Source organism: Haliotis asinina, chromosome 5, assembly GCF_037392515.1.
Source record: "Haliotis asinina isolate JCU_RB_2024 chromosome 5, JCU_Hal_asi_v2, whole genome shotgun sequence".
Taxonomy (NCBI): Eukaryota; Metazoa; Mollusca; class Gastropoda; order Lepetellida; family Haliotidae; genus Haliotis; species Haliotis asinina.
In genome coordinates this window covers 74,603,868-74,619,071 of record NC_090284.1, presented here as the reverse complement: position 1 = coordinate 74,619,071, position 15,204 = coordinate 74,603,868, and the positions used below count along the sequence as shown (strand labels likewise).

The 15,204-nt window shown below is 38.5% G+C and overlaps 1 protein-coding gene across 1 annotated transcript in view; it reads left to right on the top strand.

Annotated features, from left to right (window-relative positions):
* Positions 1-137: 137 nt before the first annotated feature.
* LOC137285269 (dynein beta chain, ciliary-like) overlaps positions 138-15,204 on the top strand; it is a 31,595-nt gene continuing 16,528 nt past the window's right edge. The window contains exons 1-24 of the mRNA XM_067817588.1: positions 138-663; positions 1,689-1,882; positions 2,034-2,220; positions 2,528-2,627; positions 2,756-2,967; positions 3,644-3,877; positions 4,788-5,072; positions 5,335-5,600; positions 5,870-5,938; positions 6,097-6,223; positions 6,600-6,855; positions 6,984-7,228; positions 8,287-8,619; positions 8,972-9,226; positions 9,376-9,545; positions 10,107-10,329; positions 10,521-10,724; positions 11,026-11,427; positions 11,760-12,005; positions 12,121-12,345; positions 12,834-13,052; positions 13,449-13,601; positions 13,845-14,078; positions 14,645-14,937. Coding sequence (XP_067673689.1) covers positions 307-663; positions 1,689-1,882; positions 2,034-2,220; positions 2,528-2,627; positions 2,756-2,967; positions 3,644-3,877; positions 4,788-5,072; positions 5,335-5,600; positions 5,870-5,938; positions 6,097-6,223; positions 6,600-6,855; positions 6,984-7,228; positions 8,287-8,619; positions 8,972-9,226; positions 9,376-9,545; positions 10,107-10,329; positions 10,521-10,724; positions 11,026-11,427; positions 11,760-12,005; positions 12,121-12,345; positions 12,834-13,052; positions 13,449-13,601; positions 13,845-14,078; positions 14,645-14,937 — 5,489 coding nt within the window. The 5' untranslated portion in view covers positions 138-306. The remainder of the gene's footprint in view (positions 664-1,688; positions 1,883-2,033; positions 2,221-2,527; positions 2,628-2,755; positions 2,968-3,643; positions 3,878-4,787; positions 5,073-5,334; positions 5,601-5,869; positions 5,939-6,096; positions 6,224-6,599; positions 6,856-6,983; positions 7,229-8,286; positions 8,620-8,971; positions 9,227-9,375; positions 9,546-10,106; positions 10,330-10,520; positions 10,725-11,025; positions 11,428-11,759; positions 12,006-12,120; positions 12,346-12,833; positions 13,053-13,448; positions 13,602-13,844; positions 14,079-14,644; positions 14,938-15,204) is intronic.

The window sequence follows — 15,204 nt, the reverse complement described above, 5'->3', positions numbered from 1 at the left end:
GATTTCATATATTTGTTTTGTGTTGAATAATCTTTAAGTAAAGGCAATAAACAATAGTATTTTCCGTTTTATATATTTTCTACGAAATCGCGTCTCAGAGCGAGGCTGTAACCAGGGACGTGTCATAGCAACTTGCCATAGCAACTCCGCTTGGCCGCCATTCCTGTCAACAACGTCCTGTCTGGGAACGCTCTGCTGTACAAGAGGAGAAGCAAGGCGTTAAAACTGGCATATCGATGGATCCCTTGCTAGTCTGACGTTGCCTCTACATAAATCAGCAAAACATTATCCAAACTAGTCACAATCATGGCAAGCGAGCTTGAACTGAACGACACTCGTGTCGAATTCATAGCGGACTATGTTTTGAAGACCATGAAACTGAAGCCTGATAAATGGATGAAAATGTATAATGTGGACGAAGTGAAGCAACAGTTTTTGGACTACTTTGAAAAGCCAGAACTTGCATCACTTATTATATCTTTGAGCAGCTCAGGGACACTTTCTGTAGGGTTTGAGTGGCCATTAAGCCCAAAAGGAAAAGCTTGTTACTTTGTGAAAAAAGCGAAGGAGCCAATACAAAAAGACACACCTTTGAGAACAGCATTACTGTACGGTGATCTTGCTCTTTCACCACTGGATCAGCTGTCAGCATTTGTCGATGAGGTATGTCATTTTGTTTTACCCTATCAGTGTACATTTTTGTTTAAGAACATAAAGGCAACTTTTTTTCTCGAGACTTGATAGCAGCATTAGACCTTTTGAAATTAGGGCTTTTAATCACAGGGAAAGGACATCTGGGCCGCGTTTCACAAAACTCTCGTAAGCCTAAGATCTCGTAACTTTTCTCGTAGCATCCGTAGCTCCTGTGTTTCAGTATAGGAGGCACAATGGCTACGAGAAAACTTACGAGATCTTAGGCTTGCGAGAGTTTTGTGAAACGGGGCCCTGGACTTTACGGGTCCCTGCCTTTAGCAGGCACCCGGAAGTAGAAATGTGTTCTATAGCACATACTCATGCCTTCCGCGCATAAAGCATCGTAAAGTATAGCCTTTAGATTTAAGATGTAGCTGCTGTTAATTTTTATGTTGTTCATGAGCCCATGGACCCCAAGGGACCAGTGAACAATGTATTTATCTTACCAAACACCTGAATTTTAATTTTGAATGGTTTGAAGCACTTCTGTTGAATGCGAGGTGAATTACCATTTTGCAGACGACACAAGATAAACAGATTTAGAGTTATCTCCTTTCCATCGATTTTCAGTCAGTACTTTCCGTGGTTGATGCGTGATTCAATGTTATTCAAGGTAAAAAAGTACTACCATGAAGTACCAGAAGAGTTTGGAATTCCCAGCGGTGTACATTGAAAATAATACATCGCCTGTAAGCGGGTAAATTGAAAATAATAGAATAGCGCTTAGCCAATCGGAAAGCGACATTCATGCGTTAGGTATGAAAAGTTAAGTTTTTACATTGTATGGATACATACCGATAGTTTTCTTCCCAAATCCTGGGATATGCAAGTCCATACAAAGCCTATGTTGTAAACCGGAACCTCTCTCACATACAGTATGTTTTATAGGTACAAAACAAGTGAATGATGAGAACAAAGCTTTCAGTACATCACTGTAACAAGATGTAAAACCAGTAAAACAATGTAATGAAATATGATGCAAACCTATATTGCAGGTTCTAGTGCCACTGTTGTCCAATGAACGAAACCATGACCACTGGCCAAAGGTTGTATCCCATGATGTCACACGCCATGTACATAGCCTCAAGAGCAATGTTTATGTCGTGTCAGGACAAGCTAAAGGCAAGACCTTGCTACCACTGCCTGTTGGAGCTGAGAGAGTGGAGGAAGCAACAGTTGAAGATGAAAAGTGATTATGTTTGTTTCATAAATTAATATAAATATTTTTCAAAGAACTAGAGCGTGAATTATGTGTGTAATGTTTTCTGTGAATAATGTCCAATCTATTAGGATTGTGCATATGAATTTTTCTGAAATTATGTACATATGAACTGTTTCAGGGACACATATGACAGAAACCTAGTCCATGCAATTGAATCTGTGATAATTGAATGGACGCATCAAATCAGAGATGTCCTCAAGAGGGATTCTGCTCAGCCTCTTTTGGAGGGACTTGACCCAACGCCATTTGTGGAACTTGACTTCTGGAAGAACAAGGCCACAAACCTTGAGTGTATATATGAACAGGTATTTTGTTTATTCATTTGAAATAATTAATATTGTTGTAATATTAGACAATGATGAAAGACTTTCAATCCTGCCTGCCTCACTTGCATTCTATTAAGAAGAAATGTGTACCCTTCTTTATTAACCATGTTTACTTGATGAAATACGCCATACACATAAGTCTAAAAGTTTATGTCTAGAGTTGTGTTAAAGTTGGATTGAAAATTATTTGGAGATAGAAGCTCGGCATCTATGAACACATCTCACTAAAATTACAGGTATTGTGTAAATGTTATTTGACATTCATTATTAGTGACATTGTTTGTAGCTGAGGGATCCGAAGGTGAGGAAGATGGCTGAATTACTTGAGAGAACAAAGAGCAGTTACTTCCCTTCTTTCAAGAACATTTTCAGGGATGTTGTGGCAGGTATGTATTATCTTCATGGACTGAAATCATTTACATCATTATTTTCATAAGCTTCCGCTGAGATTGAAACACATTATTGGATTTATGTTAAGCTTCTTAAAAAAAATATGGGAATTATTCTTATTCAGCTCTGACTGAGGCACAAGACATCAACCTGTACCTGAAGCCTCTGCGACATCTGTTTGAGGACCTGGAGCAGGCTGAGTTTGATGAGAGCATCCCAATGCTGGCCCCTCTCTTCCACACCACATGTCTTGTATGGGCCAACTCCAAGTACTACAATACTCCAGCCAGGATCATTGTACTCCTGCAGGAGATATGCAACATGGAGATTGAAATGGTAAGTTTATGCGGCAATTATATGTGAATATATGAAAGATACAGTGTGCATTTCAGGTGCAATCATACTATTCATTCATTCATAATATTTTGCTAATAGATTCGGTCCTGAACAACTTTTAGGTGTTCAGACAATGAAGTTTGCAACCTCTTCAGTTAGCCATTTGGTTCAATAAAGTAGAAAGGCAGAACATTCATCTGGTTCATTGTAAAATATTTAGTATCAAACAGAGTGTTAGAAGACTGCAGTATTTGGCCATGTGCCAGGTGGTTTCTGCATGTCACTTTACTTGGAACAGTGCCAGTGGAATATGTTGGCACCTATTGAAATGTGACGCTTGGTTTGAATGAATGCCAACATAGTAACTTGTAATATTATCTGCATAGTTCATAATCACTGAACTGATCTTGTGTTTGCTTACTTATTGTTTGTGCATAAAGCCAGGCCTTTTTCTGTTTCTTTGATCTGTTTGTCAATAAAGCTTGTGAAATCAGTCAGCAGAGTGAATGATGAATTTAGGGAAATTAAATTAAAATGCTGAAATATGATCTCATTTAGACCTTTTTGGTGTAGTTTCAAGTTCATGTAATTTTGTTGCACAAATGCTGATTTCGGTTATATCCATTAATTCAATTAATCTGTACAGTGAAGTGATTCAGTCAACACTGTGTTTCAGGCTAAAAACTTCCTTGAACCTTCTGAGCTGTTCAAGGGTGAGGTTGAGGAGACAGTTGAGAAGGTCTGCAAAGCATGTAAAGTTCTGCAGAGTTTCCGCAGCACATATGAAGAACACAAGGACAAACTGAAGACTTATTTCCCTGAAGGGCAAGAACCAAGAGAGTGGGAGTTTGCCCCACAACTTGTCTTTGCAAGATTTGACAAATTTGCTGAGCGAGTGGAAACTATCAAGGTAACAGTGATATTGCTGCTGCGAAAATGTAGCCCTTGTTCATAACTTACGGCTAGGGGGTTGTGATGATGATTTTTATGGAGTTTGATGTGCAATGTCAATGGCACCTTGCATCAAGTTTAGACAGTGTGCCGGATTAGACAGTGATGATCATTTTCCAGTATGGTTTCCATGAATGCTTGTCAATCTCTTTGTCTCTATAATGCCTTTTATATTTTGTAATTGCACAACAAATTAACAATGTTGATGACAGATGTACTGATTTAAGGGACCTTGATTAGACTGTTCATACCTCGGCCTAGAGTGTTTGATTCACTGCAGAATCACTACTTCCTGACTATCTATCGTGCCAAGAGGATTAATTAGTATACTGGATTATGGGACCTTGATTTGACAGCTCATACCCACGCTTGTTTAGACAAGGTTAATTACAGTTAAAATTGCTTGTTGGGACCGGAAAGTCGCATACTGATTAGACAGGTGCCGGATTAGCCAATGTTTTAGTGATCATAATATTGCTAAAAAGTGTCAGGACCAAAATTTTATGCCTGTTTTGACAGCATGCCAGATTATACAGGTGACGGTGCTGGCAGGTTTCACTGTATTAGGAAGTCGTATGGTCCCAAATTAGCTATTTCCATATGTTGTTATAGAGCATTCTCTAACAACAAAACAAACAACAAATGAAAAAACAATATTTAAATTTATGCAGCCTGCGTAACATATAACCCTATAGATAAAAACAGTAAAGGTAATATGTTGGACAAAGTTTATGAATTTTATTCATTTTTAGACTCCTTGTTCTCTTGATTTGTATGTTATTAATTTGTCTTATGTTTCAAAAACATCAGTAATTCTTTCGTTCACAGCACTTTTGTTTCTCACATGCTGACTTCATTGATTCTTCCAGGATCTTATGGAAACTGCCTTGGAAATGATGAAACTTGAGAAGATTGAGCTTGGTGGTATCAAAGGAAAGTCCCTCAGTGCTCAGGTTGTGCAGATCTTTGAAGAGTTCAACGAAGTATACAAGGTGTTTTCTGACCGTTCTTATGACTGTCTTGACCCCAGCAGTAAGGAATTCCTTGATGACTACAACAGTTTCTTAGAGAAAATTGGAGACTTTGACAGAAGACTGGCGACCATAATTTGTCAAGCATTTGACGACTGCTCTGGACTGGAGTCCATCTTCAAGGTAATTTTCTTTCCATGAATGTGCACCAATTTATATAGCTTACCTTAATTTTAAAATCATGTTTGAGAAATGTTTACAGACATTTTTTCTTAGAATTGTGGTTGTTTTTGTTGTAAAAATCTGGGTCCTTTTCTGATATATATTTGTAGACTAGATCTTCATAAATATTAATAGCTGTACCTACCATGGCAAAAATTCACTGCTTCATGACCTTTGAGATGCTGCCATATATCTCTTACATTAGTCATGTCATTTCTTTCAGCTAATTGACATCTCAGGAACACTGCTGGAGAGGCCTCTCATCAAGAGTGATTTTGACAAGAAATACCCAACCATTGTCACAAAGATAAATGACTGTCTTGATGATGCCAAAGTTATCTATGATAAACAAATGATAATCAAGAAAGAGACAAATAGGGCACCTATTCACAAGAACATGCCGGGAATGTCGGGTGGACTACGATGGGCCAAGGAACTTCGGGATAGAATATCTATACCCATGGGAAACTTCAAACATGTAGAGCACCCGTAAGTGCTGAAGAACTGTTACCTCTACTTGCATACATTCCATTCCATAATAATGTGAAGAAATGTAAAACAATAAAATGTCATACTTTGCATTGAAACTGTGAAGTTGTTTGATCATACAAAGTTATTGTATCTTTCACTATATCTTTCATTGACCATATTTTGCATGGAAGTTAATAACATTGAAAACTGTGATATAAAAATTATCCAGGATTATGATCTTTATCATGGTTTTGTTCTTATTGGATATTTTTTTTGTTCAATTCTAGATGTGTGGAAACTGAGGAAGCAAGACTGGTGTTTACAAAGTATGAAGAAATGATGAAACTGCTTTCAGAGTGAGTTTATCGTTTGATTGTTTAATCCTGATGTGCTTTCATGGATATGTATTGTCGTGATGAAATATAAATCAACCTTCAGTAGAGATGGTTTTAAATTTGATTTTATATGGAGACTATTTTACTGTGCAATATATCATGCTCGTATATGTGTTTAGGTGGGATGGCCATATCTACAATGAGTGGACACAGGGTGTGGATGAGGCCTGCTCATTTAACTTGTCACAACCCATTCTCACAAGAAGTGAAGAGTCAAAACTCATCACTGTCAACTTTGATCCCCAGGCAAGTCCTACATAACATACAGCTTACTTCCTCACAAACTTAAACTGTGTCATATATTGTTACACAATTAACATTGTCATGGAAAAGTTGAAGAACGTGTATCCTGATTCTAGGAAGTCAGACAGAATTCTTTGTGTACGGTTGAATCCATAACTCATGCAAGTGTCTGCCAAACTACAATAGGAATGGCAGATTTGGTCAGTTGTTTTCAAACATTAAACGGACATCATGTGTCATAATGCAGTTTATATCAGTCACTCACTTCATATGGCCAAGTTGCTTTTTTAGAATAATTGAAAGAATCTCTATGAAATTGATTTTCCAGCATCAAAGAGAAATTAATAAATCATGATATTGGTATCTTTTATTATTTCAGCTTGTGGCAGTACTAAGAGAAGTGAAATATCTAGAAATTCGTGCTGAAGAGGAAATTCCCCAAAGTGCTAATGCTATGTATGAAAGAAATGACACGTTCAGGAAGTACCTTGCCAATCTGGACCTCACTGTGCAGTGGTATAACAAAGTGAGGTCTACAGTGCTGGAGGTGGAGTATCCTCTCATAGAGGGACAGCTGAATGACATTGATGTCCAACTGGAACAAGCAGAGAAAACTCTCAACTGGAATGGAGATGGTGAGCCAGTTGCTTTAGGAGGATGTTTCTTGGAGTGAAAATGCAGAAATGAGGCACACTGTGGTTTGAAATCTAAATTCCATGTCATGTTGTTTTTTATTAGTGATAATACTTAAATTTTTTTCCAGGTATATGGGAATATATTCAGGAAACAAGGGATAAGGTGCATGACTTAGAAACACGGGTTCAGAAGGCCAAGGACAATGTTGAAAAAATCCAGAAAATTATGACGACATGGAGCAAGAACCCCTTGTTTGTGAGAAAGGAGGATAAGCATGATTCCTTGTTGAATCTAGATGACAGGGTAGAGAGGCTCCAAAAGCGTTATGGAGAAATCAAGACGGCTGGAGAGCAAATACATGGTTTACTGAAGGTGTGTGCTATCATGTGAGATTTGTTTGAAATTTTTTTAATTGATAAAGGGTATGTCAACAATGTTGGCTTATTATAAGACAACATGAATTGTAGGGAACACAATGTCCTTGCTTTGTGAAATAAGTTACTGAAAGTTACTGCTAAATCATATGAAACAATAAATGTTGTGTTGGATTTATTATGCTTGTCTCCTCACTCTATGCAAATTATAGTGGAACACTTAAAAATCCCTTGAACTTCCATTTCTTTGAAGAGGATGTAAAATCACACTCACCCATGAGTAGCTTCTTTTATAGCTTGGCACCGTTATTGGTCACATCAGCGACCATGCTTGTCACTCTCTCCTCCATTGCCCTCGTGAACAGTCATGGAGTCACCTGGAGTCCTATATGGCACATATCCTTTGCATTTTCCATCCTTTATTCAACTTTTAGCTATATACAGCTTTTGGTCTGTATATATTATCATGGGCAACAGACGGTCTCAGCATATCATGGGAAGTACTAGGCGCTTATACATTTCCACCTCCAGTTCTACTGTCACAAGTAATCAGGAAAATCAAGCAACTGATTTTGGTAGTGCCCTATTGGCCAGCAAGAGAATGGCTTCCCGTCCTCTAACAAGAAGTAGGAAGTCCAACCCTGAAACTAACAGCGTGGTCAAACCTATTCACCCATCCGCACACCAAACATGCTCTTGGGAATCCGTCATCATTCTAGCTTCACCTATGGACTGTATCAAAACTTGCCTAAAGAAAAGCATGAGCATCAATATGCGCATTAGGGAACCAATGATGTGTCAACCAAGTCAGCGAACCGAACAACACAATCCCATTAGTCCCACTCTTACGATAAGCACAGTTGTCTTTTATGGCAAGCATGGGTTGCTGAAGGCCTACAGTACTCTACCCCAGGCCTTCACTGGTAATTCGCATAGAGGGAACAGACATGCATAATAAGTATGAGTCAGGATAAGTATAAAATATATCAAATTTATTCAGAAAATTACACTTTTTCAAAATGCACTGTATTGTAATCATAATTAATTGTATTTCAGGAAAATCTGGAGTTCTTCAAGACAGATGCACAGTCAGACACATGGAAAGCTTATGTTGACTATGTAGATGAAATGCTTGTGGATGGATTCTTCAATACCGTGCATTGTAGTCTGCAGCACTTCTTGGATAATACTGATCAGAAGAATACTCCACCATCACTGTTTGAAGCTCATTTGGAACTGCACGTGCCGGAGATGGTGTTCTTGCCATCACTGGACTATGGTATTGCTGATGGCTTCTACGACTTAGTGGATGGGCTTGTTGGTGATATCTATAAACAATGCACTCTTATTCCAAGACTGGCAGCGCACAGTGGTGTGGAGCACTATCAGGTACAAATTGGATTAGTTATGCTTTGTTTATGATACATTCTGAATGGGGCGGTCGGTTAGCCTAGTGTTTAAAGCCTTTACTTGTCATGATGAAGATGCAGGTTTGACTCCCCCTGTGGGTACAATAAGTGAAGCATCTCTAGTGTCTTCTGCTGTTACATTGCTGAACTATTGCTACAATATTCACAAGATGCAAAACCAAGAGTTATATTCTTTTTCTTCTCCATAATTTACTGAACATGTTTAGGACATTGCCCAAAAATGTTTGCCTTTTGATTTTCCTGTGTCATCTGGAGAAATAATGATACTTAAAATGCCCCATGTAGAGTTGTATGTTTGTGTCATTTTTCAGCCTGACTTAGAGGATATGGAAGAATTAACTGAAATGCGCTCAGAACTGATGGACAGAGTGCAAAACATCATGAACAAGGCATGCGAGTATCGCAACTCGTTTGACAACTATGCCTACTTGTGGGTGGATGACCGCAATGAATTCATGCGACAGTTCTTGCTGTACAACCATGTGCTGACCACGGAGGAGCTTGAAGCCCATGCTGACGAGGGTGTTCCCGAATGTCCACCTACGCTTGATCAGTTCAAAGAACAGGTATACATGTCATTATCTCAACTGTGGACATACCTTTGTGCTGTGGTTTAAGCACATCTGTTAAATGACATCAGATGAACTAAGCACATCTGACAATTTTTGTGGTGAACAAGTTTTTTATATTGTAATGAAAATGACTTTGTTTGTAGATTGACACATATGAAAAGATCTATGAAGAGGCAGAGCATATTGAGGGAATGACAATATTTGAGAGTTGGTTTAGAGTTGATGCTAAACCCTTCAAACAAGCCCTGCTTAACATCATCAAGAGATGGAGCTTCATGTTCAAACAGCATCTCATTGACCATGTCACCAACAGGTATGTTTTAGTGGATGGCCTAATAACTTAAATGTGTGAAAAGCATTTGGTAATAGAATTAAATTGTCCTTGTGAAAGAATTTGTGTAGCTTGTTCTCTGTATCCACAACAATTAGGTAGCTGGAATATTGGTCAAATCAGCCAAATTCCTCTCTCTCTCATTTTCAAGAATCATATATTTCCCAGTTGTCTGATATTTATAACATTGGTGTATGCCTTGAGCCACTAGTATGAACACCATGTCTAGTTCTCATTGTCTAGTATTATCATCTGATAGTAACTTATCCTGACTCGTACTATAGGAAAGATCACTCACCCAGTTCTTGCTGGCCAAGCTATCAGCTATCAGCTGCTAATAGTAGTTTAGATTATAGCACAGAAATCTATTGAAAAACGTGCCAAGTTCAGCTGTTAGAGTTAAAAGGTTTTGGCACAGAATGTATCTGTGTTGCGAATAAATGTTTCATATCTTAATTAGGCATTTAGAGCTAAACAAAATATTCAGGGTCCTACAAATTGTGTTGAACAGACTACTTCTTACATTTGCATTTTTTCCTTCAGCTTGAATGAGTTGTCTGACTTCATCAAGGTGACAGACACTGGTCTGAACACCCCAGTTGAAGAGGGAGACTACAACGGGCTGGTGAACGTCATGGGTCATCTGTTTGCTGTGCGAGAGAGACAGAGTTCCACAGATGAGATGTTTGAACCTCTCAAACATACCATTGAACTGCTGAAAACATATGAACAGGAGATGCCAGAGGAAGTACATGTCCAGCTGCAGGTCAGTAGATTTTGTTTACAAGTTTATGTTCCAACACTGTTTATTTCTTAGTATCTTTTGAAGCAATCAACAAGATATTGATACAAGATTTTTCAAAATCATTTTCTACAGGAATAGTTTGGAATTTTGGAATGATTCGGTATAAAGGTTTTGCAAAAATGTCTAATGCTTGTCATACATTGTATTTTCAGGAACTCCCAGAACAGTGGAACAACACCAAGAAAATTAGCATCACCATCAAACAGACAGTTGCACCACTGCAGGCTAATGAGGTGGCCAACATTCGTAAGAAGAGTGCCACCTTTGATGTCAACCAACACAAATTCAGAGAAAAGTTCAGGCACATCAAACCATTCAGATATGACTGTGAAAGGCCATATGACCTGCTTGACAAGGTTTGTATCCCTGATCATGAGTTCAGCTATCTCTACATGCCATGAAACCCCCTAACCAAGTCAAGTTACTTCATTGTGCACATGCATTAAGAAAAGGTAAAAACATGTTTGTGAAAAAATAATGCTTTGAGTAGTTACCCAAGTTAATGTTTGTCAGCAATAAAGTGCTTCGTCTTGCATATTGTGAACATTTGTGGTACACCACTCACAAAAGTTAATTTGTCCTGAGTAGGGACGTCCATTTGTCTGAGTTTTGAATATTTTACCTGAAGAAGCTCATGAAAGGAATATATGTTTTCAGAATCATGAAGAAATCCTTAACATGGAGCGAGAAATGGCTGTTCTTCTGGACAGTGCAGGTCTGTTTGAGGTCAATGTTCCTGACTTCAAGCAGTTGAAACAGTGTCGTAAGGAAATCAAGCTACTCAAGATCTTATGGGACTACATCACCATTGTGCGTAGTAGTATAGATGATTGGAAGACAACACCATGGAAGGAAATCAATGTTGAACAGATGGACATGGACTGTAAAAAGTTTGCCAAAGATATTCGCAGTTTGGACAAGGAGATGCGAGCCTGGGATGCCTATGTTGGTGTTGAGGACCAGGTGAAGAACATGCTCACTTCACTCCGAGCTGTCAGTGAGTTGCAGAACCCTGCTATCAGAGAGAGACATTGGCAGCAACTGATGGCAGCCACCAAGGTAACTGTACACTTACACTTGAAGTCACTTTAAACATTTTACTTTTCCTTATCCTGACTCATGCTTTACTGCTTTATCTCCCTTTTCCTTTTGACAGTTATGTGGAAATTTTAATCTCTTAGTTCCCTAAAGAAACATAAAATCACTCATCCATGAGTTGCCTCCCTTTTACTGCCAAAGCTGCCCAGTGTGAAGCATATTTAGTTATTCATGTTTTTTAAGATGATGCAACTTGTGTTTGTTATTATTATCAACAAGCGGTTATTAATGAAAATCAATCACTTATAATTTCCCTTTGTCATGAATTTATTTGATCACGTTTTCACCTTTAGGTGCGTTTCATGATGGATGAAAGCACAACCCTGGCTGATCTCCTCTCCCTCAACTTGCACAACTATGAGGAGGAGGTGCGCAACATTGTGGACAAAGCTGTCAAGGAGATGAGTATGGAAAAGGTCCTGAAAGAGCTGGATGTCACCTGGTCCAACATGGAGTTTGAACATGAGAAACACTCCCGTACTTCCATCACAATGATCAAAACCAGTGAGGAACTCATAGAAACACTGGAAGATAACCAGGTCAGTTTCTACCCTCATCAGTACAAAAACTTCAGGTGCATTTTCTCTGTGTTGCAGGACATATAGAGCACTATTCATACACTGTGCCTCATTTTCTAATTCCAACATTTTCTAGGTACAACTTCAAAACATGATGACATCAAAGTACATCGCTCACTTCTTAACTGAAGTGTCTGGCTGGCAGAAGAAGTTGTCCACAGCAGATCAGGTGATCACCATATACATGGAGGTACAGAGGACCTGGTCTCATCTGGAGAGTATCTTCATTGGCTCGGAGGACATTCGGAACCAGCTGCCAGAAGATTCCAAGAGATTTGACAACATAGACTCTGACTTCAAGGTAATAGGCCTGAAGGAGGATATGGATTCAGTTAAAAGATGATGTGCTGTATTTTCAACTGTTATTCTGGGTGGCATCATCTAAGTGATAGCTTCCAGATCAGCACATTGTAGCCAGAAACATATCATGGTCAGTTATTATTTTATTATTATGTGTAGATGTCAGATCTCATATTTCTTCATCAGTCAGACAGTCAAACAGTAGACTATTGTCTACCCAGCATGTATATTTTTGGAAGGACATCTGATCTGGTGTTCATCCAAGGGAGGCTATTTTGTTTTAGAAGTTAATTTTTATATCAAAGCCCAGTGTTTCTATTAATCATGTACCACAAACTCATAGTGAATACAATTTGGGTGACCACAGGTATTATTTGGTAGGCATTTTCACCCTCCAAAATGTAGATTTGATATTGACAGTATTTGAGTGTGTTATAGTAATTGAGACTTCTTCTGGAAACTTTATTCTTGCTCTGTTTTCTTTTTCAGGAATTAGTTGGTGAAGTTGAGAAGAGTAAGAATGTTGTAATTTCAACCAACCAGCCTAAATTGTATGAAAGATTAGAAGCATTGCAAGGTTCACTGTCTATTTGTGAGAAGGCTCTTGCAGAATACTTGGAGACAAAGCGTCTTGCCTTCCCAAGATTCTACTTTGTGTCATCAGCTGACCTGCTGGACATATTGTCCAATGGCAATAACCCACCAGTGGTAGGTCATCAATAGTAGGACTTTTTAGGCAAATACCTTTCTGTTATGTATCAATGCTAAATTTGCAGTCTGTATGTATAAGTTTTTGTATGATAAGATTAACTAAATATAATATCTCATTGGGTTTCCTTCGGAAATCTGAGTTACTGGAGAGTTTTACACAAATATGCCTGTTGGAAGAAACAACTTAATGGTCAGGCTTGATCACTTTGTTCATGGTTTGTCATCATACTCGGATATAGCTCATATCATCTATCTCTAGTTTGTTTTGTCCAAACTGAAATGTTGACAGGCTGACTCTGATATTGCTGAGAGTAGAGTAAAACATCAATTCAAGAAACAAACATATCTTATTTTGATGCTTTCATTATCATGTATATTCATAATCATTTGCAGGTGTCACGTCACTTGACCAAACTGTTTGACAGTATGGCTAAACTCAAGTTTGATATGGACTCAGATAATGTAGAGCTCAAGTCAGCAAGTGGAATGTACAGCAAAGATGGAGAATATGTTGATCTGGACAAAAAGTGTGATCTTTCAGGACAGGTTAGTGAGCAGCCTGCCAAATTCTGACAGTCAACTAAAACAAACAGGCTTTCCTAAGACATTTACTATGTTTGGTTGGTACCCAGGAATCAAGTTTACTTGGCATTAGGATAAATAATTCTACTTACTGCATCCAGATTTAAGAGAATTGTAATGATTGACATTGATGTACAGTTGGATTGCAATGAGTTGACAGACTATGCACAGGTCATGAACATAAACACACGATAATTCATATTTTAGGTTGAAGTCTGGTTGAATAGATTGCTAGACTCCCAATGCAGCACAGTGCGTCATGAGCTAACAGAGGCGGTGAGTGGATATGAAGAGAAGCCTCGCGACCAGTGGTTGTTTGACTTCCCTGCCCAGGTTGCTTTGTGTGGGACTCAGATCTGGTGGACGACTGAAGTTAACATTGCTTTTGGACGTCTTGAAGAGGGCTTTGAGAATGCATTAAAGGACTATAGCAAGAAGCAGGTTTGTAGCATTTTTATAAAACAGACAATTTTTTTATGTACGAATATGTTTCACAGAATTATATTCACTCAGTTTTCTTTTAAAGAAGCTGTGCACTTCCCATAAGTCAACTTTCCTGGTTTTTTTGAGTACCATACTTCTATGTTAAAACAGCTGAGTTTTGACAGTTGGTTAGTAGATGTATTTCATGAGATATTTTGTTTCTTAGAAGGTGTATTCCTGAATGCAATGGGATTCCAATAATGAAGTTAACAAGAAATACATGTTTAGGTTTAATGTTTCAGTGTTTAGGTCGTGTTTCAGTGTTTAGGTCATGTTTCAATGTTTACGAATGTGTGGGTCATGTTTCAATGTTTAGGTCATGTTTCAGTGCTTAGGTCATGTTTCAGTGTCTAGATCATGTTTCAATGTCTAGGTCTTGTTTCAATGCTTAGGTCATGTTTCAATGTTTATGTTATGTTTCAGTGTCTAGGTTTTGTTTCAATGCCTAGGTCATGTTTTAATATCTAAGTCATGTTTCAATGTTTAGGTTATGTTTCAGTGTCTAGGTTTGTTTCAATGTCTAGGTAAATCAACTGAATGCCTTAATCACCATGCTGCTGGGAGATCTGTCCAAGGGCGACAGACAGAAGATCATGACCATCTGTACTATTGACGTGCATGCCCGAGATGTTGTCACTAAACTCATCACACAAAAAGTAGATAGTTCTCAGGCCTTCACGTGGCTGTCACAGCTCCGACACAGATGGGATGACAATGAGAGAGACTGCTTTGCCAACATCTGTGATGCCCAGTTTCGTTATTCTCATGAGTATCTCGGCAACACTGCTCGTCTTGTCATTACACCACTGACTGACAGGTAACAGCATAGAGATTTTCATCCTCGATATCTCCAGGGCATAATTTCTGATGAATCTCCACTATACCCTGAATGCATCTAAGACTTGGCCCGATAATTTTATTACCTCCCTTTGCTGGCTCCGCCTACTCACATCATTCAATCAGCTAAGCAACTGAGTTTACCAGTGTCAACAAAGATAGTGGTTGCATCTGTGAAGGTTTGTTCAGTGTGACTCAGATTTGGGGGAAATCATTATGTAACAGACAAATAGTTAGATTATATTAT